Source organism: Colletotrichum higginsianum, chromosome 1 (genome assembly GCF_001672515.1).
Source record: "Colletotrichum higginsianum IMI 349063 chromosome 1, whole genome shotgun sequence".
Classification (NCBI taxonomy): domain Eukaryota; kingdom Fungi; phylum Ascomycota; class Sordariomycetes; order Glomerellales; family Glomerellaceae; genus Colletotrichum; species Colletotrichum higginsianum.
This window is the reverse complement of record NC_030954.1, coordinates 2,494,927-2,518,481: the sequence shown is the minus strand read 5'-3', so window position 1 is coordinate 2,518,481 and position 23,555 is coordinate 2,494,927. Positions and strand designations below refer to the sequence as shown.

Below are 23,555 nucleotides of genomic sequence, written 5' to 3'. Positions count from 1 at the left end.
AAACATGACAAAACGCCAGGCCTCCGCAGAGCCAACCCAATGACGACTCTTGATTCGATCATTTTGGTCTCCTACTCCGCTCCTGTAATCTCGGCCGTCCAATCCTTACGAATGTTCAATTCCGTGAGCTCAGGGGTCTTCTCTATGACCAGTCCCTTTTCGTTGGCGAGGTGCAGCAGACTGATGAAGCAGAAACTCGTCGAGATATCCTCCATCATCTGCTTCGGGTAAACCGAGTGCAGGCCGTTCATAACCTCAGTAAATCTCAGTGATGTATGCTTGGACGGCTCCTGGGGCACGGGGTCATTGGGTGGCGACGTAGGAAGATGCGTAGAATCCTAGAGCCAGAGTCAGTATGCATTCTGTGGCGTTGATAGTCCAAGGGTTTGTTTTGCTTACATTGTCCAGCTGTTCGAGGCCCATACCCTTCCAAATCTCTTCCTTCAACCGCCTGACATCGACCCTTTTAGCCACACGCGCGTACTGCACGTAATCTGGCCGCAGACGGCGAGTTTGTGTGACCAGCGTGGTGCCAAAGGCGCCTGTCAGGGCATTGGTAGCAGCATCACCACCCAGCAGAGCTGTCAAGCCCGCTGCTTCAGTAGCGCCGGCATCACCCTCGGCCATGGGCGAGAAATGCTCGCGGGCATCAGCAAACTCGTCGTCCTCGTCTTCCAACCCTCCAGCGAAGGGGAGAGCGTCGTCTTGGAAGAAGTTGGCATCGTAGTCTCCTTCCGGTAGCGGTGTCTCTTCCTCACTCTTCATCGGTGCCTTCTGTTGTGCCCAGAATGCCTCGTCCATCTCGCCTTCTGGTACGTCCCTGTCCGGTCCCGCGGTGCCAAACATGCCGCCTCTATTGCCAAGGACTCGTCGTCTGCTGAGGCGAGCCTTAGGCTTGAGGAAGAGGTTGAGAAGCGACTTCGAGTTAAAGTGTTTATCGTCCGGCAGCAGATTACGTGACTTTGATTTCCAGTCCTTCTTGGGCATGGAGATGGCCGAGTTGCTGGAAGCCTGTGTATACAGGACATCAGCTAAGCTCTGGTCAAGCGGCGCGGAGAAGTCGATCTCGAAAGGCTCCTTCTCCTTCCGCACACGGGCAGGACCCGCGGGCTTGTTGACATCCTTAATCTTCCGAATCCTCCAGTGCTCCGCACTCGACCAATTCTTCTGCAGCGCCTGGTCAAAGTAACCCAAGATGTCTTCATGCATCTTGTCGGCACTTTGCGCGTGAGACATTGATACGACAAAGTCCCCGTCGCGTTGATCGAGCATGTCGACGCCATCGCCCCCAGCAGCATCTTCGCCCAGACCGGCATCATAAACCCGCATTTGCGGCTCAAGGGCGGCCTCCCTCGCCCAAGCTTCGCCGCCCTCGCCAAAAGCGACGTCCGCACCGATTTCGAAGCCGCCGAGGCCAAGATCGTCATCGTCGAAGCCAGCTGCGTTGTCGCCGTCGATGAACATGCCAGAATTATCTCCGAGCAAGTCCGGGGACCTTTCCTTGTCTTGGTCTCCTCTCCAGTCCTCTGGCGCTTTAAGAAACGGGACGTCCATAGAGCCTGAGGGGTTGCCAAGATCGAAGTTCTTCAATGACGGACACACGTCTAGCTCGTCAAGACGGCCCAAATCGGAGAAAAACTTGGAGCCCAGCGCGCCAAGGTCGATCTCGACATCTTCAGTATTCTCTTGCTCGGATTCTTCCTGTATCGCCGAAGCATCTTGCATATCCGTGTCTTCATTGTCCTCGTCTTCTGCTTCGTCGTTCTTCTTTCTCGTCTTTGAGGTGTGTGCGTCGCCGACATCGTCGCTGCTGTCGAAGACGATACGTCCCTGCGCATCGATCATGAGATGGTTCAGAAGCAGGCCCTTGGCACCGCCTTCGTCGAAGTCGGCGGAAGTCTTCTTGAAGAGGGGGTCTACGGCGAACTCTAGTTCGAACTTCTTCAGCTGCAGCGAGGAAAAGGAAGGCGCGAGGGTCGCCTCGGAGGATCGCTGAGTCTACCAGAGTTAGTATCCCGGCATGAACAGTGTTGTTTCGCACACACACCTTCCGCTTCGGCTTCTTCCTAACGTTGCCGTCTTCGTCAACTTCTTCCTCACTCTCTTCCCCGTCAACATCGTCGCCCTCCTTGCCCTTCTTCTTGCTGTTGCTGTCTGCAAGACCACTCAAAAGCTTGCCGGTCTCGGTTGCGACACTGTCGACTCTGCTGGTGTAGATCTTCACGCAGCCGTCCAACGTACAACTGGCCTTCTGGAAATTAACTCCGTCGCCCTCCTTGAGCAACGACATGTCGTGGAAGTAGTCGATTAGTGCGAAGTTCCAGGAGTTGTTTGCGTTGATCTTGTTGTCCGTTGCCATCTTCATCCATTCTTCGAAGTTGGCGAGAATCGGAACACGTTTCATAGGCGTGACCGCGCTTCCGCTTACCACAAAGCCTTCGTCGTCGTCATCGTCAACGATTTGCCGGCCACGGCTGCCGCGGGCGTGTGGTGTCTTGGGGTTTGAGCCCGGTGTGTCGTTCTCGAGGTCTTCCAAGCTACCGTTGTTTCTGCGCAGCGGCGTAGCAGCGGCTGCCTTCAATTCGTTGCGCTGGCGCTCGTGAAACGCATGGCGCGAATGCGCTCGTCGCGCCTTTTCTTCCGCATCATCGTTGAGGGGGATTCTGAATGTCGTTTAGTTTCGTTGCTAGGCAAAACCGATGAGCCACAAACGTCGCAAACCTACTTGACTGGGGAGTTTTTGAACGGCGATGCATTCATGGACCCTGAAGTCGCTCTGACGCTACCGGCGCGCGGTACTTGGGCCACTCGAGGCATATTTGTGTTGTTGGCACTGAGGTTGTCGATCGTCAGATTTGTTGATTGTTGCTGTGCTGCGCTCAAAGTGCCGCCGTGTGTTTACTTTCCCCACTAAGCACGCCCCCCCAGTGACCCCCCCCAGTGACGGGACGCGAAACAACAAAAAGATAATAATGGCCTAGAATCTTAGGTGTCAATATTGTCAATTCGGGCCGGCAAGGGGCGGGGAAGCTGAAAAACCTGGTCGTTTCGTCCAAACTTCCGTGCTATCGGCACGTGACATCATTTGTTATCAACCGGGCGTCATATGCACCTGTCCTCCCTCTTGCAGTTGCCGTTCCGATCGGCCCCTCTCTCTTCAACTTGCCGCGTCGATGATGCACAGCCACTCCAACTGCCTGTCAGAGTGTGCATTTCCCAGCCGCGGGGCTTGGCTCAATCAGGGCACTGCCTGCGGACGTGGCCAAGATCTTGCGACGCTTCCATTTCCCAATGTTACTGGGCAGGTTTTCCCGGGCTGCCTCCCTCAGACCTCACGAATAGTACATGAACGTGAGAAGCGCTTGCATCTTGCAGTTCAGCTCAAACACGCCGCAGCCTTCTTGTATTGCGACTCCGCCGAAAGACACCCGTTCCTCCTTGCACGGCGGAACGAGCGGCATATCACACGCACGCCAACGCAACTGCAGTCTGCCATGGCTTCGGATGAGCCAATTACGCACAGGATTTGACGTCAGCATGCCAGCAACCTCCAAGCTTCGAGGGGGCGGCCTTCGCTTGCGGCCCTTTTACGCGACGGTCTTTTTGATATCCCTTTTGGTATCTTGCTCTCTCTTGGCCAAAACGACCGAGAGGCAGCTTCACTTGCAAGACACGTCACCCCTCACCAAACGATCCGAGTTCACCGAGTGCCGCGATGTCCACCGCGCCGATGACCAGTGCGCCTTTGTCAAGGCTCATTGCGGTGATGATGAGGCTGGCCTACTTTCCTACCTCACGCTGTACTATTGCGACCTTGCCAATGCACAGTCCCTGGCCTTTGTCATTCTGGTCTGCTGGCTCGGCTTGCTCTTCACAACCATTGGCATCGCCGCCAGTGATTTCTTCAGCGTCAATCTCAACACCATTTCAGCAATCCTGGGCCTCAGCGAGAGTCTAGCCGGCGTCACATTCTTGGCCTTTGGCAATGGATCTCCCGACGTCTTTAGCACCTTTGCGGCCATGGGCTCAAACAGCGCCAGCATGGCGGTTGGGGAGCTGATCGGCGCGGCGAGCTTCATCACCGCCGTGGTAGCTGGATCCATGGCTCTGGTTCGGGAGTTTAAAGTGGGGAGAAAGACATACGTCCGGGATCTGTCCTTTTTCATCGTCGCCGTGTGCTTCACCATGGTGTTTCTGGCGGATGGCCATCTGCATTTATGGGAATGCATAACGATGGTATGCTACTACATCTTCTACGTGGTTACCGTTGTCACCTGGCATTGGTTATCGACAAGGCGGAGTCAGCAGCGGGTCCGGGAAGCTGCCGCACGAGGTCATGTGTACGGAGCGGTGGGGCATTTCAACGACGAGCTGGCTCCGGAGCCATACCGGGATGATCCCAACGACGAGGACCGTCACGTAATTTCCGGCGCCGCCTCAAACGCTGGAGACATCAGCGCACTGGAGGCTGGACCGAGAATCGAAGTTGACGATGAGGCCGAAGACGAAGAGGACGCGGAGGACAGCGACCACGGGCGGCATGTGGTGGCGGAGATGGCAAGCAGTATGCGAGTTCTACGGCCCAGAGGCAGACGGCGTAACACCCTCACGCCCATCCGTCCCAGTTTGGTCGGCGCCTTGGAGTTCCGGTCAGCTCTGGCTCAGTTGCAAAAGGAAAGCAACCACAGAATGAGACCGATGCATGGTCGAGCATACTCGGTCAATCATCTCGGAGGTAACAGCGAAACGAACACGGTATTGGGACCGACTTCTGACTCGGGAAGATACACAATCGGTGCGGTCGAAGAATTTGGGCAAAACAGGAATCGTGCCTTGTCATCTGGCGACATTCCGGGTTCCGTCAACAGCCGAGATCACTCCCCTTGGCGCTTCCCTGCCCAAGATACTCCAGCGAACCCAATCGAACAGGTCAAAGTCCAGGACGCTAGGAACCGAAGTCGATCGCCAGCCTTCAAGATCGGTGGCAATCTAGCACCCCCGCCCATCGATTTAGCACTACCTCAACGTCAAGATACAGGAGGCAGCGAGCCGCCAGAGTCTCGGCCATCACCTGGTCAACTTTCACTTCAGATCCCAAGTCGGCGCGGGAGCTTCAGCGACAGGTCTTCGCCCGCGTCGCCCTTCCCTGGCTACACAGAATCGCCTCTTGTTCTGACGCCAGCTGCTCAGAATGAGCCGACCGAGTTCTTCATGCCGCCTGGCATGGCTCGTCTGGAAGTTCCCTTTGCGCCTTATGAGATGGCCATTCCTAAACCAGTGAGGTGGTGGCCATACGCAATCTTGCCTCCTCCGCACATTTTTTGGGCAACACTGTTCCCGACTTTATTGGGTTGGAAGCAGAAGAGTCTTTGGGACAGATTTGTCAGTGCAATCTCTGTCCCGAGCATCTTGCTTCTGGTGTTGACACTGCCGGTGGTGGAAAACGAGAGCGCCGACGATTCCTCGGACGAAACTGCAGTAGATCCGTTGACGCGGGATCATGCTCATTGCAATGCTCCGACCCCAGCAGCTGCTCACGAGGGCCTCGGAGAAGAAACAGAGTGGCAGCGCTTCAGGCGAAGCACCTTGACGCATTCTCGCATGCACTCTGTTGACCATTCCCCAAAGGGTTCTCCGGCACTCATCGCAATCGATTCCCCGAGTGGTGTGCGTGTGGCAACGGAGATACCGACAAGTCATCCGCAACACACCAAACCAGCAGCACCGTTGCCTTCAGAAAGTAGCCTTGCTGCTGCCGATGATTCGGGACAGTGGAACAGATGGCTTGTCGCAATTCAACTTTTCACAGGGCCTTTGTTCGCCGTCATCATCTTATGGGCGAACATGAAGGAGGACTTCGATCAGCCGTACAAGACTCTTGTCAGGTTTATTCTCTATACACTCCTGGTGTCTACGATACTGCTCGGGTTTCTGTTGTTGACGACAAGCCCTGACAAGAGGCCCAAGTACCACTTCCTTCTGTGCTTCATGGGGTTCACGATCGCCATCGCTTGGATCTCAACCATTGCCGGTGAGGTCGTTGGTGTCTTGAAAGCCTTTGGAGTGATTTTTGGCATCTCGGAAGCACTCCTTGGGCTGACCATCTTCGCAGCGGGTAACAGTGTCGGTGACCTAATTGCCGACATCACTGTTGCTCGGCTTGGATTCCCCGTCATGGCTCTGTAAGTTCATGTATAGCCCTGATTTTGCCAACGCTAGCTAACCCCTAATTCAGATCCGCCTGCTTCGGCGGTCCCATGCTCAATATTCTCCTTGGTATCGGCATCGGCGGTGTCTACATGATGGTACAGGCTGCCAATCACCGACACAAGAAGCATCCTGACAAGCCGTTCAAATACCATTCGTACAACATTCAGATCGGGGGCACGCTGATGATTTCGGCCATCACCCTGCTCCTCACATTACTTGGTCTTCTGATCATCGTCCCGATGAACAAATGGGTGATGTCACGGAAGATTGGATACGGGCTCATCATTCTATGGATGATCAGCACCATTGTTAACGTGGTTGTTGAGCTGACGGGTGTCTGGACCGATGTGTCCTATTCCCTTACCTTTTAATACCACAATTTTCCCTTGCGAGCTTGCGTACAAACTGTATTGGTATTTGTGCAAGTATATTACACGTATGAGTATACCCCAGCATAGCGTGCGACGAAGAACAAACGATTATCCGCAATCCTGTATAGACAGTCTTTACCTCATTGGCACGAACAAGAGCACAACAGATATACATACATACTTAGGACACATTATTATATCACACATCCACCATGACACGCATCATCGCGAGGGATCAGCTAACTTACTCCGCTATTGGCCCATGGAGGGCTAACAAGTTGTCGATGGGCAAGTGCAATTTCATCTAGCGAGGATCCTTGTTTTAATATAGCGTAGAAGGATGTCGAAGCTAGGCACAGTCTCACGTTGCAGGTTGACACCCTCTGATGTGTCTGTTTCGCACAGAAATGCTTGCACGCCGTGTCCCCCCCCAACAGCGGCATCAACAACCAAATGACGGTAGACCACTAAGACGATATTCGAAAGGGACTTTGCGTGGCGGGATCATAGGATCATAAAGACATGGCGGGTTAGCGCGAGAGATAAAGAACCATACTCTCGCCCATGTGGTCTTATTTTGTTTTCGAGATATTCCGCAACTGCCCATCTCAGACTCAGCGAAGGCAATACTTAGTCATCGGCTCCAAATCAATTTCAATAACCCATTTACGAATTCTCTCATCATCAAAGGACCAGAGAACCAAAATAGGAGACCTCAACAGACTGACCGACTTGAACAAACAGCTCACCGGCAAGAAAAGGCCTGGGCAGCACCAGCACCAGCCGCAGCAACAGCAGGAGCTGTGCCAGACAGCGGGTAGCAAACAGGAATGGGCAAACATCGGTTCGGAGACCAAGAGGGCCATTGCTGACTACCAGGCCGACCAGGCCGCCGGCAAGAGCCCTGGCTACACCAAGATCGGGGGCGTCGTCGAGACGGCATTCTCTGCTTACAACGGCGGCGGCGATGACAGCATTAGGATTGGGAAGAAGGGGGGTCTTGCGGATATCGGTAAAGAAATCAGTGCTGGTTTCAACATTTGAGATGGAACTGAGAAGTCCCAGGACTCTGATCAGGCCGGGTCTGAACAGGAACGAGCGACAAGGCCGAATTCACCCACGAAGAGGCAAGTCTACCTGAACATTTTTCAACATAAGGGCATGCAATAAAATCACCCTTTGAGGCTCCGCACGACTTGCTGACGAGAGCTTTCCTGTAGAAACCCGTTCTCGGGTCGCTCAAACGACGGGAAGGAGTGAGTGAGTCACTCTCCAAGACGCAAATTTCAAAACAGAGGCGCAGCAGTATTGTCGTCCAGGACACTCCCTAATATTTCATAGCCTACAAAGGAATCATGGATATCTGTTCTTTGCAACCAACACCCGTAGAAGAATGCCATGGTCTTGATGGTGTGTTAGTCAGAGCTGGTAAACATGTGTGTTGACGGGGCATAATCACCGAATCAGAGCGACGCACGCGGTTTAGGCTCCATAATCGACCCCGAACGGCCCATCCCTGTCCGGCTTCGTTCAAAGCTGGGTGTTCTCCAGTCCACTGTACTCTGTAATCGACAGTCCCTTACACCTCTGGCGATCTCCTAATGTGCTCCACAAGCCCTCCCTGCAGAGGCCACGATGTCTTGATTCAGGGGGTTCTCTACGATGGTATGCATTATTGACCACGTTGTCGGGACTGTGTAGTAAACAAGACCATGCATCATCATCGAACACTGCCACCGCCATTACGTAGGCTAGTTAGTGCCTCTCATCTCGTTTCGGCCGCCTAATCTTAGACGTGAAGAGCAAAGCTGTCCTCAGGTTCGTAATGCCTCGTTTTGGCCTTTGACGACGAGGACAGATCACCGCCGAGCATTGTATCGGTCCATGAGATCTGTCAACTGAGAAACCGGCATGACTTCAGCCGGCACAGCAATTAACTCCAGTGCCCACTCACTCGTATACCCCAACATTTGATGCTCGGTGTCGTCTGCTGCAAAGATATAAAGCAAAGGCAGCATCCGCCCTTTGGTTGCTGTCGTTGTTTCTAACAGTACCCAGATGCCTAGTTAGTTTGTTTGCACCTGCAGCTTGAAACCCAATCAATCCACTCCATCCACCGACGACCCTTGAGCAGCAGCCGCAACCTGCCCCGCCATCCCAGAAGCAACCCCGCGCCGCGCCTGCCACATCCCGCAGAGGAGCTACAGTACGGCCTTCTTCGCTTCCTGCACGATCGCCAAACTTTCTGACCGCCTCTCCTCTCTGCCCCTGCCCAGTTTTCGGTGTGTGCGTGTTCCCGAGAGAGATAGAGAGACAGAGAGAGAGGCCTACACAACTCCAAACACACGATACCTAGCTTCTGAGTCTCCAAGCTTCTCTCTCAACTTGCTTTCTTTGCGCATTGACCAAATCAGTCAGTCGCAATGGCCACCTCCCTCCCCAGCTACCCCCCTCTCGAGGAGCGGCCGCTCAAGACGACGATTTGCCTCTTCGATGTCGACGGCACCCTCACTCCCGCTCGACTTGTAAGCCACCAACTCCCTCACCCTTCCCCGTTCCCCGACTTAGCCATCTTCCCAAGCTCCCTCCTGACTCAAGCTGATAACGTCCTTCTTTCCCTCCCCAGGGCGCTTCCCCAGAGATTCTCGACCTTCTCGCCCGACTCCGCCAGAAGTGCGCCATTGGCTTCGTCGGCGGCTCCGACTACTCTAAGCAGCAGGAGCAGCTGGGCAACGCCAGCACGCCCGTCACTACCCTCTTCGACTTCTGCTTCTCCGAGAACGGCCTGACAGCCTTCAAGCTCGGCCAGCCCCTCGCTTCCAACAGCTTCATCAAGTACATCGGCGAGGACCAGTACAAGGAGCTCGTCCGCTTCGCCCTGCACCACATCGCCGACCTCGACATCCCCATCAAGCGCGGCACCTTCATCGAGTTCCGCAACGGCATGGTCAACATCTCCCCCATCGGCCGCAACGCCTCCAACGCCGAACGCCTGGCCTTTGAGGAGTACGACAAGGTCCACAACGTCCGCCGCGACTTCGTCGCCAAGCTGCGTGAGCGCTTCGGCCACCTCGGCCTGACCTTCTCCATCGGCGGCCAGATCTCCTTCGACGTCTTCCCCACCGGCTGGGACAAGACGTACTGCCTCGGCCACCTTGAGAACGAGGCCAAGAAGGAGGGCGGCATCAAGTACGAGCACATTCACTTCTTTGGCGACAAGACGGCCGAGGGTGGCAACGACTACGAAATCTACGTCGACGAGCGCACCATCGGCCACTCCGTCAGCGGTCCCGAGGACACTATGCGCATCATCAAGGAAACCTTCGACTTGTGAACCGGCGCCTGCGGAGTGCAGGCTCCACCCTAGATACGGGACGGACGACCTATATCGACGACTGATTTCGGCCCGGGAATGGGCCTGCAAAGCAGGAAGGAAAGGAGGAGCAGAGGCGGAGAGGAGAACACGTGCAAGTTTTCTTGACTTGAGAGCGACGGATGGGGAACAACAGACCTTTACATGTCAAGAGCGGTGGACGATCTTCTCCCGCATTGAAATTACAGTAGAGCAGATGGAATGACTTTTTTGCAATGACCGAAAGCATAGCCCTGTTCGGCCAGATGTGATGATCAGCAGCCGGCAAGAAAGCAAACACTCACCATCTGGGAACACGGCTGATGCGCGACGTATCAAAGACGAAATGTAGATAATGTATAAATCAGGTCGTCAAGCCATCGCTGTCCACCCGCTGTCGCCTTTTCTCTTCCGTCTCGCCGGGAACGGTGGGAGAAGAACATTAAATTATCCAACAATGAGAAGAAGAGAAAAGTTTGTTGCCAAGCACCACCTCTCCCCCCGCCGGAAGCAGTCAGTCACTGCCTTCCGTCCCTCTACCGACCAAACTCCAGATGGGGCACAATCACCGGCCCATACTTTGTTGGCGCCGTGAAGGCACCATCTCCCTGTACCACAAAGTCAACCGCCAGGCTCAGCTTCTGCAAGCCCTGTTGCTGTTGCTGTTGCGGCTGCTGCTGTTGCGGCTGCTGCTGCTGGCCGGGGACGGCCTCGGGGTCGTACGCAACGACCGCAAGGTAGTTCCTGCGCCCCATGAGCTTCTTGAGCTCCCGCGAGGAGCCGCTAGCGTCGGTGTGGAAGATCTCCATCATGTCTTCCTTGGTGTCCGATACCTCGTGGCCGGACTTGTGCCCGTTCTGAGGTACGTAGAGGCTCTTGTTGTTGTGAAGAAGCTTGAGTATGTAATTGCTCGCCGGCTGCGCGACGATGGGCGACGTGATGACCTGGTACATTGTCTTGTGGTCGCTGGGGTGTGTCGGGTCGTGGACCAGGCCCGCTCCCGCGCAATTGACGTCTGTAGACTGTGTTAGAACCATTCGGACAGTGCAAGATGCGACCGTGCCTACCTCCTGACAAAAACGTCATTCGAATACCCTTTTGTTGAGATATGCCCTGAAGGGTCCGGATAAGGTAAGTCCTTTCCAGGTCCTTAGAGTCATGCGTCCACATGTCCTTGAAGATCTCGGCGATATCGATCTCACCAAACTGGTTGAGGACGTTGCCCATGAGACCCGACTTTCCGACAGCCTTCTTCACCTGGGTGAAACCCTGTGCCACAACGTCCTTGCCGCCGACGACACCGGCCACCGAGCTCGTGACCTTGCCAAGCAGGTTGTACGACGTGTTGACAACCTTCTTGCCAGTCGCAACGGCGCCAGCTAAGCTCTCAACTGCCTCGAGGCGCGGGTAGACGAGAGGCACGGACACCATCCATATGCAGTGTTGTACGCTAGGCGGTAACGTCGCAACCTTGGGAAAGATGCCCTGATACGTTGGACCGGCCATGACGCGGCTTTGGTTTCTCTCGGATCTACAGTCAGGTCCAACAACAACCACTGCAGGACCAAGATACTTGACAAAGTGCCAGCCCTGGCCAGTAATGGTGAAAAGGTCCGTGTCGTTGCTGACGTTTCGGAGAATCTCCACGGTTGTGTGGTGTTGGAAGAGCAAGTACATTTCGACAGCGATGCGGCCGACGTTCTTGAACATTTGGGACCCTTGCATGTACTCTGGGTACGAGCCGTAGCCGTCAAAACTGATCGGGTCAGCCACCATCGAGAGAACCCCATTCAGTAGTGTGGGTGGAGCTTTTAACTTACATGTCGTGGTCATCAACCTGCAAAACATGCGGGATCTGAGCGAAAGCTTCTCGCAAGTAAGGCTGGTCAAAGTGACTGGTGTAGTAATGGAAGTAGGCGTGGGAGACATCCTCCTCATGGCGCGCCGTCCATTGCGCGTTCTTCCTGTTATCTCTGCCACTCATTGCCAGCCACTGCTTCAGCAACGGAACTTCCTTCCACAACCTGTCGCCGTAGATCTGGTTGCCCAGGCCAAGCTGGACGTGGAAGCCGCCGCAGTCGACGTTCTTTTGAAGCACGTCCTTCCACATGAAGCCGACACCGCCGAGTTTCGAGCGCTCGGCCTGAGACGTTGACGCAGCAAAGTCGTTGTTCGAGTGGGCAACGAACCTCCATCCAATTTCATGGCGGCCGGCAATGACGAACTCGTAACGCGTACATCCCAGATGCGACGTCACGGCGTATGTCCATCTCTCAGTTCCATGTTCGCTCATGGGCAGATCGATGTCGTACTTGTAGAACGTCCAGCGCTGGTGTGTGAATATATTGTGCGGTGTCAGCTGGCGCGGGTTGGGCGAAAGATCGTTGCTCGGGTGAATGTGGATGGTTGGCGGCTGTGGAGCGTCTGTCACGATCATGATGCTTCCCAGCCATGAGCCCTTTTCAAAGTCCATATTACAGTACCGCAAGTAGGGGCCAAAGTAGACACCGTTTGTTGGCTGGATCCTGTACATATCGACGCCGGCACTCGGAGGTGGCCCGGAAAATCCAGCAGTTGTCGGCGTCTGAGACGCCGCAACGCTCATGATGCTCTCGGCATAACCTGGCGTCTGGGGAGGAAACATTGGGGATCCAAGAGACTGTTTTCCAAACATGGGAGATGCGAGAGGGTTGCCGTAGGTTGACGTCGTGGGCGACAGGGGCGCAGCTTCATGCTGCATAGGATTAGGACCCTTGGGGAACTCCCACTGAGTAGCCTGGGACGCCAAGTGGATATAGTAGTACTGTCCGGAGTTCTGGTCAAGATGCGCAATCCAGCCCTCTGGTAACGGGGGTGGAGATGACGGGCCGGCGCCTTGGAAGCTCGCGGGCGTCTGAACAGTTTGCACAACAGGGGCACTCTGTGCGGCTGACGACTGTCCGTTCTGCTCCGGTCTCGGGTCGTTGGCGAAAGCCGGATGACCCTGGAGAGAAGGCGACGCCAAACCTGCCGCAGCAGGCCCGACTGTCGCAGGCTTCTTGAGAGGTGGTTGAGCAGCGGAAGTGGCGACGGACGGCGTTGAATCAGCCCTTTGCTGAGCAGGTCGCTGCTTCTCGGCAGGGTATGACGAGTTGCTTGGCGGGGTGACACTCGAGTAGGCCGGCGGAGGGTCGTTCAAGCCTAGCCGCTGGTAGTCCTGCTCGAGGACGCTTACCTGGAGAGCGGGCTGGTCCGCTTGGTTCGTCGCCTGCTGAGGAGGAGGACTGAACGTGGACTGTGTAGGGCTAGTCACCGGATTCATCCCCTGGTATACCGTGGGCGGCCCATGAGGTTGATTCTCCGGGTTCTCGGTGGGCGTCCACGGCCGCGCCGGGGGTGGTGCTCCGCCATACTGGGCTAATCTCTGGGAGGCGGCGGCGCTCTGTGCTTGTTGCGCCTGGAGGCTGGTCAAGGTCGCTGTGCCTGAGATACCGGACGCGGCATACCGCGCCTCGATGCTACCACCAGGGATGACCCCGGGTTCCACAATCGGGGTCTCTGGCGGGGGTGGAGATCCCCGGCTGGCGCGGGTCGTGGAGGTCGAAGCAGTAGAGGCGAATCTGTTCACACTGTTCTGGCCCGGCATGTCGAGATGATCGGAGCTCTGGGGTGGTCGGCTCTGGTACTGGCTCTGGGCAGGCGGCGTGGAGCTTGATGCGCCGGCCGGCGGGGGGTAGTAGGGTTTCTTGGTATAAGAGGGGTAGTTTGTGGTAGAAGCGGCCGGGCGCTGAGGCTGGGGCGCGGTCAAGGGCTTCGCGAAAAGACCACCGTCTTCACCAGCTGGGCTCTGAGGAGATGCAGCGCCCAGTGGCCTCGGGCCGGTGCCACGTCGTTCAGCGAGGGTAGGGCTTTTCGTCTCGACCGGACTGGCATTCAACCGCGGGGTGATATCATTGTAGTCAGAGCCAAAGCGCTTCGGGGCGGTGATGGTAGGTTTGGTTGGCTTCCCGGGCCGAAGGTCTTCTTCGTCGGGGTAAGGTAGAGGGGCGGCAGAGCTCGAGGCGCCCGGGGGCAGAGGGAATGTCGGCTTCGATGTGAAGGGGGACGAGCCCGAGGCCGACGGAGGAGCAGGGTACTTGAAGCGGTCGTTCGACGGGTTGGGACTCTGAGGTTTGAATATTCTCAAGGGCTCAACCGTTGGGCTGTCGCAATCTTCCTCGGCAGGCTTGTGAAGGAATAGCTCGGCGTCAGGGACGCCGCGACTGCGCTCCATGACGTGTCGTGTCAAGGCAGGACAATGTATCTGGTGGGGGGAAGGACAATCTTGCGCAGGTACGCGCAGCGCAGGCTTGGTGCAAGATGCGAGTTGCGCACTGCGAGAGCTCAAGTCTGCGGGCCAGGGGGAAAGTTATTAATAGGAGCTGCGAAGCTTTGCTATTGTGCCTTGCCGTTGGATGCTGAAGAGGATCGCAGCTGATGGGGGGGTTGGTGGGGTTCTTCGAGTCTCGCGGGAGAGGCCGCAGATATGGCCGGCCGACTTGTCAGGCCCGATAGATGGAGAAGATGGGTGCGGCACAGTATATGCCAAAATGTGTTTTCCCAGGGAAGAGCAAGAGGTAAACTCGTCAAGTAGATGGAGGCGCGTTCATGAGCAAGATTAAGAACATGACAGATAGGACGACGCAAGCGCCAGGTGAGCGTTTGGGTTCGGCGGCGGGAGGAATTGGGCAGAGTGCGGTGGCATGGAATGGGATGGGATGGGATGAGATGGGATGGATGTACTGGGACGACTGGGGGGGGGGGGGGGGGGGGGGGGGGCTCGTCAGCGGCAAGGGGAGGGCAGGCGAGGGGAGGCGAGGGGAGGGGAGGACATTTACGGCATAGACAAGTTCCTCACACGGGAGGCCCTCGCCGGGTAGGCATGGCATTTGCAGGGGCAGAGGATGGTATGGGCCTCTTGTATGATGAATGCGGGACAGCTGCCCATGACCAACGCAGAAGTGGGAGCCGGAGGCATCAGGACTCGCCAACTCGGGAGCCAAAGAGCCTGAAGCAACGTCCAACTACCTAGGTACGGATACTAGCAACTGCATACATAGTATGGAGCCCTGCATGGTGGCATCTTGCCTAGCGGAGCTCCATGATTGGCTACATGTCGCTGGGCGCTTAGAGTTTGGCCGGCAGCAAATGGCATCTTCACCTTGAAGTTGCAAGCGCCTGCCCATGAACGCGAATTGCTTGGCTTGAGAGTCTCAGGGAGCCTAGAGCGTGGCAGCGGAGCCACTCGAGCCCGTAATGCACACAGGGCGAGATGAGAGTGATTTGTCGCAGTGGGCAATGCGGCATCTGATATCCGGCGAGTCGAGGTGCGCCGAGAAATAGGGGGTGAAGTGCCCGCACATATGCAGCTTTCGTGGACCATCACTTGATGGAGGCGCCAAACGAGACAAACGCATAAAGACGGCATGATGAGAAAATGGGAGAGAGAAGTGAAGAGACCGAAATGAATGTTGGCCACCTAACCTAGGCAGGCAGGTAGATGGACATGCAAAGAAAGTGAGCAGCAAACAGAACAACATGGAAAGATGCAAACAGATGGGAGGGAACAGTCTCAACTGGGAGACTGAGGTAAGCATTCTAAGACGCTTAGGCCACTTTGCCACATCTTGGCCCGAGCTTTAAAGAGTGATTATCTAAATCATCTAGTCATGGCCACGTGTGTGGCCGTCTTCAAAGTACGACAGAATGTTTTCTTCTTTCTTCTTTCTTCTTTTGTCGCGGAGTAGATCTGTCACGGGCTTCTTCGACGGGGCGAGCTGCTTACTTGGCTGCATGACGGGTGAAATATTGACAACTAGCCTTCTCATTCAGGGGGGAAGAGTTCCAGAAATGAAATCTGGTGTGACGAGCTATTCGTGATACATATGTCTTGCTTTTGAACACACGGGTCTACTCTGCATTGCATCGAAAAGGTGACCCTAGTGGCGCGTTCGTACTTAGCAGCAGCAAGTGTGTCTATGATGTTTCTGAGTCTCTGTTATCTCTTTTGGTTTCAAGAACTCAGGTAGCAGATTTTTCTAGGTACACAATTGACGACTACAAGGAGGATTCGATGGTAAAACCAAATCAATCTCGGAAGAGATAAAAAGCCCATCTCCGACTTCTACGAACTGCCGTAAATCGACGCAGCAGACCATACGCATTTCGGGAACACGTCTGCAAGGGACTCTAGGCTTATTGCAGTCCCGGTCAAATCCTCTCACAACTACACACAAGGCTACAACATCAAGGCAGGCATAGGCAAGTCCTCCTTTCCAACCCCTCTCAAAACTCAAAACAGCTCCTTCTCGGACACCGCAGCTGTCGCAAATACCTCTATAAACCTCCTCAACGTAACCGGTCCTTGTGGTTTTAGCCCTTTGGGCTTTGGGCTTTGGGCTGTCATTGTGCAAGTTCTTTTGATATGTTTTTCCATTGTGGTTTTCAAAGATGAGTGTAAGACCATGGTGTCTGGGAAGGAGTCGTCTCGAGAGGTGGTTGGATTGGAGAACTTTGGTGGTTTTCGCACTCGTATGGCATTCAATGTCGACTCCTCGACATCAACGAGGACACAGGCAGCTCTCGCCGTTAACAATAGACATCCTGGCGACTTGATCCGAACACGACGAACACTCAGGGGCATTATGATTGACTCACACCACAAGAAGACTTGACGACTGTTCCACGCAGCAGCTAGACCAGCCACGGGTAAGGCCTCGTCCTGGCGTGCGCGGCCTTTCCCTCCTCTCTCTTCAGTGGCGAGCACCCCGATTCGAGTGTGGCACACGCACTTCCGCACCTCCTGTTCTCCTCAAGGAATCGCCCTCCGGGACCGAGTACGCCACATAACCCCACAACGGTTCCCCTGCAAGCATCGGTCCCGGACTCTAGGCCACCCAAACCGACGCCTCAGCCTACTCCCTGCCCCTCAATAACAGAAGCTGCGTAACACAACTGACAGGGACAACTTCAAATAATGAGTCCATAGGTAATCATCAAGACGCGTCTTTGGACGCCTGGCCCCGCCCTAGAGTCATCAAGGCGTACGGCTAGCTCGGTTCAGGGTAGATGGTGGACTAGTCTCACACACCGTCAATGTCGGAGCTCGGTGAGGGAAGACGGCTGCCCTCCGGCTTCACCCAATCAGCTCTGGGCCGATCCCCCTCTTCGGGACGCGTGGCGATTGTATGCCTCCCATGTCCTATTCATTCGAAACCTTTCTGATATGTTCGATCCCGGAGCCAAAGGTGTATTGTACAATGCTCTGACTGGTTGGGGCTGACTGCGTAAGTGCTTTCGCCTTCGACCAGTATCAGACGGAGGCGTACGCATGCTCCTGCCTTGCAGAGGTATAGCTTGTGCTCGTCGCCTGATATATAACACGGTCGTTTCTTCATGGTGATGTCCAGATGTCTCCTCCGTCTTCAGCTTCACCGGCTTTACGACATTCACGACACATCTTACACTTACCTACCTATCTTTCCTGCATTTTACACCGATAAGCAATTACCAAACAGCAGCAATCATGTCTTGGGCTGGGCCAAGCGGTAATAACAACCCTTTCAATCGTCCAGGCGGGCCCCAGGGCTTCTGGAATTTTATCCACTCTCTCGACCCCAACATGCGCGCCGGCGCCGGCGTCGATCATTCAGCCCCTTGGACCAACCTCCCCGCCGGCTTTCCCTTTCATGGTTCCGAATTCGGCTTTGGCGGCGGTCCCGGCGGCTGGGGTGCTTACGGCGGCTGGGGAGAGCACCGACGAGGCTTCGGCCACCGTCGCGGCGGCGGCCGATGTGGTGGCCGGGGCCATCACGGCCCCCATGGTCGTCACGGCATGAACGAGGCCGACGAGGCCGACGAGGCCATGCGCGACCCCGAAGAGGCCATGCGTGACGCCCCCGACGAGACTGGCAACGTCTCTGAGAAGGAGAAGGACGACTCTCCCGGCACCATACGCGACAGCCCTGACGAGAGTCCCGAGCACGACTTTCCCCAAGGCCCAGGACGGCGCGGTCGCGGACGTCACGGTCGCGGACCCCCAGGCGGCGACCCCTGGCACCACAGCCGAGGCCATCCCCATGGCCCCCACGGTCCTCGGGGCCCACCACCGCCGCCTCCCGGCCCCCATCCCCCATTCTTCGGCGCCGGTCACCACCACCCACCCCCGCCTCCCCCTCCGCCATACAACCAGCCCCAAGGCTTTGACTTCGCCAACTTGCAAGAATATCTGAGCCAGTTCGCGGGCCACCCCTTCGCTCAACAGATCCGCGAGTGGGCGACCCGCTTCGGCGGCCTCAACAACCCCGCCACCGGCGACGGTGTCCGCGGCGGTCCCACCTTCGCCAACGATGACGACTCGTTCACGCCGCCCGTCGACATCTTCGCCACGGAGAAGTCATACATCTTGCACTTCGCGCTCCCGGGCGCCAAGAAGGACGCCATTGGCGTCGACTGGGATGCCGAGAAGGGCGAGCTCCGCGTCGCGGGCGTGGTCTATCGCCCTGGCGACGAGGACTTCCTCGCAACCATGGCGTCGAGCGAGCGCAGGATCGGCATGTTTAGCCGCTCCGTCCCCTTGCCGCCTGCCGGCTCCGAGAGAGAGGATATTGACGCGCTGTCCATCACGGCCAAGATGGAGGATGGTATCCTCATTGTTACCGTCCCCAAACTCGAGAAAGAGTGGACTGAGATTCACAAGGTTGACATCGAGTAATCATATACCTTTTGTGTTCGAATATTTTTTGTGCAGAACGGCTTGCGGGAGTGAGTAATCGGGATCCTGGAGGGTGGTGAATTTCTATGTATCGTTCTCGTATATTTGTATTCAATAACTAGGAAACTAAATCATTTTGCACCGAATCTGTGCTGGAGTCTGTGACACTATGCTCTGATCCCTTTGCTTACCTTTTGCCTTATGTCTTACCATGCGAACCGATGTTTTCCTTGATTGAAGTATGACATACTCGGCCTGGTATGCCCGGAGAAGCACGCGTCGTTGTCAAAATGTGTATGCCCTCCTTCCTTCATTTCCCTCCGTCCATTCCTTCGCGACTGCCCGATCCGCTAAATAAGAACGAAACTAGAATATTGCGCTGCTTCTATAATTACAAAAGGGTTAGATTTTGCCAACGAAAGATTACCACAGCATACGGAACGATCCAAATCAAGCCGTTCGGCTGGTGGGACCAGTTCGACAAAGCCGATGGTTTTTCTGTCTGTAAAGGAAAACCGTGACGCTTGGGCAAGGTATACAGAGCACAGTTCAGAGTGTCTGTTCCACGTTCGAAAAGGCTCACACGTGTCGACAATAGTCATAGATTGTGTGGTCGTGGAGCAAAGCACCCGACAGTCAGGCGGAAGGACCATCGAGGGTAGAGACACTGCGGTATTGAGGTGAAGAACACTGACGTTTTATTCAGAGAACCTGATATATGTCATATGTTCTGACAAATGTCATAGATTCTCAACCCAAGCTAAGCTATGTCCTTCTGGCGCAGTTGCCTTGAACAGCTCCACAAGTAGCTCTGGAAGCATGCTACAAGACTACCGCTTGAGAGACATCACCCAACGTCGTGAACACTGGCTTGATTGCAATCCTGTCCTGAAGCATTCCATTCACACCCAAGGTGCATTTTTACCTCACGTTCGGCACCATGGCGAGCGGTTTCCACCTTCGGATCGCCAAAGAACACTCTGACTCTGACATGAACAGTCTAATAATGATGCTTGCTTTTCAAGTCGGCCAGAGTCAATCGCGTATGGAAATGGTGTGATGCACGAGAAGCCGCAGCAAGCTGTCTCAAGGGTACAGGGGGAAAGTAAAGCAACAAACGCACATCACACGTCACTTATGCGATCGTAATGCCAGGAAGAAAGGTCTAACTTCATTTGTGAAGAGCAGCTAACTACTTAGGAACTAAGGTATCCTTACAGGTCCGCCGTGGCCTCAATCAAAAACAACTTTACGATCCACTCCTCAAACAAGCCAGAAAAACGACATTAAGCCACTCCAACAGCGAAGATGCGGCTCGGGTTCCCAAATCATGCTTTTCCTACCCTCCCAGGCCGCAACAGCATCTGGTATCTCTCCAGCTCCCAAGTTTACTCCAAACGCCACTTGGCCGAGTGCCATATCAAGGACCGACCCCTCCAACTTAGTTCAACAGAGAGAGAAAGAACGGCTACTTTACATGCCAAGCCTTTAATAGCTATGCATCAATCCGAAGGTCTTCGTCAAAACAATCGAGGACATCTATGCCTCGACGGCAACTGCCGGGGCGCTGACGGCTGCCGGCTCAGGCTGGTTGGCTTCTTCCTCCTCTGCGATCTCGCCGCCTGCCTCGCGCTCGGCCCAAGCACCCCAGAGGCCACGCTTTGCACGTACTCTGATGGGTGCGCCGAGGGCCTCGCCTTGCTCAACCTTGATTGCGTCCTTGGTAGCCAAGACGAGACATTCGAAAAACATCTTGGTGGCATCGGCCTTTGTCGTCCTCTGCTCCGGCAACAGGTCTTGGAAGACGACGGCGGTGTTTTTGCGCTTCGCAGCGTCATGCTCGGCCTCGGGACCGAAAATATCCCTCAGGATGTGCACAGCATGCTTGGTACCGATCGAGACAGGGCCGCTGTCTTGAGGGTGCACAGCGGGAGCTGTCGTCTCGTCGAAATCGGGCATAGGGCTTCCCTGGCCCGAAATAGGTCGAGCAGTGTCGTCATCGTCTCCTCCGAAAGCGATACCTTCCTCGTCAGCCGGAATTTCGAGAACAGTGCCGTCGCCCGCAACGCTCTGGTTGCCAAACCCGACACCCTCAATTGCAAAGACATCCTCCTCTTCCGTGATGAGGCGGGGTGACTTGGAGGTGGCACCGTGATCACTCTCCACATCAGCAACGCCGCTGTCACGCTTCCTCTTTAACTCGCTGGATCGGCTGACGGCCTCAAGCGAGAGCATGCCCCTTAGTTCAGGCGCCCATCCGGCACTGCGACCCTCGAGCATGATGTTGGAGACGAAACCACCGCTCTTTTGCATCTCCATCAGAGCGAGCACAAACGGATCTCTAGGCAGGAATGACTGAGCTCTGAGGATGTTGCCATGGTTGGCCTGCTGATCCTTGATGTGGTTGCTGGAAAGCATCGTCTGCTCATCCGGCAAAAGAATCTTTCTCTTTTTCGAACGCTGAGGATGGCGAACGACGGTGCGCTCCTGGTCTTCATCCGGTTCGTAGAGATCCGTGTGCTGAATGCGGGAGTATTCCTCCTCGACTTCCCGTGCGAACTCTGGATCGATTTCGGAGAGCGGCGACTCAGAGATACGGGCGCGTGGCATGTCCAGAGCACCAGGAAATCCTGGGGCGAGAGATTGGTCGCCAGTGGGGAACTGGAATTCGTTGTCATCGCCCATCTGGATATCACCCTCCTCGTCCGCGATACGAACGTTGTCGTCGCCAAAATCGAGAGCCAGACCCAACGAAGGTTCGCGTTCGGGTTGGTCCTTGCCGCGCGGCATAATGTCGAGTTCACTGAAAATGTCGTCCTCCACAGAACGTGCCAGGGGCGCGTCTCTTCCCATCTCGATAGTCGTATCCATGCGGGTGGGGCGATCATCGATGTCCATGCCAAAGTCAAGTTCAAGGTCGAGATCCTCCATAGGTGCCAATTCCAGCTCGTCGTCGAGAGTGTCTCCTTGGGTCAGGAACTGACTGTTGTTGAAGTCTTCTTGCAAGTTGATATCGCGATGGCTGACGCGACCCTTACGACCCACCGGCGTAGCTGCAACATCGTCCATTTGCGACAAGAGCCAAGCGGCGTCGGGAGGCGGGGGAAGATCCAGGTTGTCGAGTGGGGTGATCTTGTCAGGCAGCAGCAGCGCTTCGCGGTTGTTGGCGTACAGGTTGGCAACAGCCATATCGTGGTTATCGCTTGAGCGAAACGCCTAGAAAATTTAGTAAAGTGCGTCAAGGATAAAACAGAAGGCGAGCGCACCATTTTAATCTTCATTGAAGCCTCGTTGCAGTCTTCCAGCAAGTATCGGGCTTTGCGGTTGTAAATCCTGACGACACCGAGAAGCAGCTGACCGCTCAGACGAAGGGCCATCGGGGCCTGGCCGGGTGTGATGATGGCCTCTACACTGTCCGGCAGGTTTGACTGCAAAATGTGCGTCTTGGAAAGCTTGCGCTCGATGTTGGCCGACAGCCAAACGCGGGCCAGCGGCCCGCTCTTTTGGAGGAGCGTCTCCGAATAGAACATGGCGGCGACGGAGCAAAGTAGTATGAAGGTATAGCTAAAGAGGAGCAAGAAGTAAGAGCTACTGCTCGCAAGGTATATAGGCAGCGACGCGCGCCGGGGTTGGAGGGGCGGTTTACGGAAGCTCTGGTAAACACGAGAACGCGTTGTTGTGGGGAATCGGGTCGCGTTGGGGATGTAGCGATCAGGTCGAGGTCTAACACGCGCAAACTTCGAGGCGCGGCGACATGAAAGCAAATGGTCTCGATCGCGAAAGGCTGAAGAGTGACTTGCACCGGTAGCGATAGCAGCAAAAGCGCGATGGGCAGCGATGAGGGTGATGGAGGAGGTGAGTAGGAGGGGGGAGTCAAGGTGTAGTGGTCTTCTCTTTCTGGATGCCGTGCCAATGGAGAGGCAAAATGACGGGGCTGGGATTGGGCAGGGGTTGGTCCGCGCAGAATTTGGTCGCATCAGCCACATCACGTGAGACTATGTCCCACTATTCCATCGTCAATCTGCTGACCCGGCGACCATTCCGGAAGCGGCGGCAACGGCCTACAGAGGTATCTTCGCTTACCGCTGTGCTGCGCAAGCTACTTGGTAAGGGTTCTGGTGTCAAACGTCTCCCTTACCTAAGCTTTCTTAGGTACAACGAGCGGGAGTTTTAACAATACACTGCTCCGTGTGTCTTCATGATGCTCCGGCCTCAAGTCGCTACAGGTCCATTCGGAGCAAGGGAAATGAGATGAACCCAAAGCTCGACAGTGTTCTCGTTGAAATGTCGTTGGATGCCCTGTGGGTGCAGTTTGGAGCCTCCAACACGATGATCACTGTGCAGAACCTAGAAGCACTGTCTACCTATTTCATCTGGCGTGAGAACACCTTCACGATAAGATGACATGCATAAAGCTGGTTGCATGCTTCAAAATGCTCTTGATCAGTCTTTCCTGCATTTAGCTGGTGTAGTTGCCAAAGGGTTTGGCGCCTAATGTCAATCGATGTTTGTAGCTCTTGTTATTGTCCACATGATGTATCATTTGCACTTCTCATTAGGGTACTGAAGTGTACAGATAGTGGCATCGAGTTCGGGATTGCCCGTGGTACTTGTAGTAGTGGCATCCTACGGGCAAGGTACTTCCGCACGCGGCGAGACTCTCCCGAGGCCCTGTCCCAGGGCCCCCTGTTTAACAGCCACGGACCCGCCTAAGAGGCGCGCTGGCACGCCTGTTCCTGGGCCAGGTTTGGCTATGCGTTTGCTCAGTTGGCCAAAGGCACACGTTTTCTCATCTCTCGCCACGACATCCATTTGTTCTTGCCCGTTCAGCATTCACGAAACTATGTCCATGGACCAAGCTCCCCGCAATTGATACCCTGGCGCGCGCGCG

The 23,555-nt window shown here is 55.4% G+C and overlaps 7 protein-coding genes across 7 annotated transcripts; 4 read left to right on the top strand and 3 right to left on the bottom strand.

Annotated features, from left to right (window-relative positions):
* Window positions 1-71: 71 nt before the first annotated feature.
* Window positions 72-2,817, bottom strand: CH63R_00775 (Condensin complex subunit 2; the record flags this gene model as incomplete). The annotated part of the gene is made up of 4 exons (XM_018295750.1): window positions 72-338; window positions 400-1,998; window positions 2,048-2,663; window positions 2,726-2,817. The coding sequence occupies 4 exons, from the start codon at window positions 2,815-2,817 to the stop codon at window positions 72-74; spliced, it is 2,574 nt and encodes an 857-aa protein (XP_018164112.1).
* A 528-nt stretch (window positions 2,818-3,345) lies between these two features.
* On the top strand, window positions 3,346-6,581 carry CH63R_00774 (Sodium/calcium exchanger protein; the record flags this gene model as incomplete). Its single annotated transcript, XM_018295749.1, has 2 exons — window positions 3,346-6,182; window positions 6,236-6,581. The coding sequence occupies 2 exons, from the start codon at window positions 3,346-3,348 to the stop codon at window positions 6,579-6,581; spliced, it is 3,183 nt and encodes a 1,060-aa protein (XP_018164111.1).
* Window positions 6,582-7,145: 564 nt separating this feature from the next.
* Window positions 7,146-7,625, top strand: CH63R_00773 (RecQ family ATP-dependent DNA helicase; the record flags this gene model as incomplete). Its single annotated transcript, XM_018295748.1, has 1 exon — window positions 7,146-7,625. One exon carries the CDS (start codon window positions 7,146-7,148, stop codon window positions 7,623-7,625), a length of 480 nt encoding a protein of 159 aa, XP_018164110.1.
* Window positions 7,626-9,004: 1,379 nt separating this feature from the next.
* On the top strand, window positions 9,005-9,915 carry CH63R_00772 (Phosphomannomutase; the record flags this gene model as incomplete). Its single annotated transcript, XM_018295747.1, has 2 exons — window positions 9,005-9,106; window positions 9,208-9,915. 2 exons carry the CDS (start codon window positions 9,005-9,007, stop codon window positions 9,913-9,915), a joined length of 810 nt encoding a protein of 269 aa, XP_018164109.1.
* Window positions 9,916-10,469: 554 nt separating this feature from the next.
* Window positions 10,470-14,185, bottom strand: CH63R_00771 (WW domain-containing protein; the record flags this gene model as incomplete). Its single annotated transcript, XM_018295746.1, has 3 exons — window positions 10,470-10,948; window positions 11,001-11,689; window positions 11,754-14,185. 3 exons carry the CDS (start codon window positions 14,183-14,185, stop codon window positions 10,470-10,472), a joined length of 3,600 nt encoding a protein of 1,199 aa, XP_018164108.1.
* A 3,291-nt stretch (window positions 14,186-17,476) lies between these two features.
* CH63R_00770 (Hsp20-like protein) lies at window positions 17,477-18,664 on the top strand (the record flags this gene model as incomplete). Its single annotated transcript, XM_018295745.1, has 1 exon — window positions 17,477-18,664. One exon carries the CDS (start codon window positions 17,477-17,479, stop codon window positions 18,662-18,664), a length of 1,188 nt encoding a protein of 395 aa, XP_018164107.1.
* A 1,539-nt stretch (window positions 18,665-20,203) lies between these two features.
* On the bottom strand, window positions 20,204-22,641 carry CH63R_00769 (Double-strand-break repair protein rad21; the record flags this gene model as incomplete). Its single annotated transcript, XM_018295744.1, has 2 exons — window positions 20,204-21,880; window positions 21,931-22,641. The coding sequence occupies 2 exons, from the start codon at window positions 22,639-22,641 to the stop codon at window positions 20,204-20,206; spliced, it is 2,388 nt and encodes a 795-aa protein (XP_018164106.1).
* Window positions 22,642-23,555: the final 914 nt, after the last annotated feature.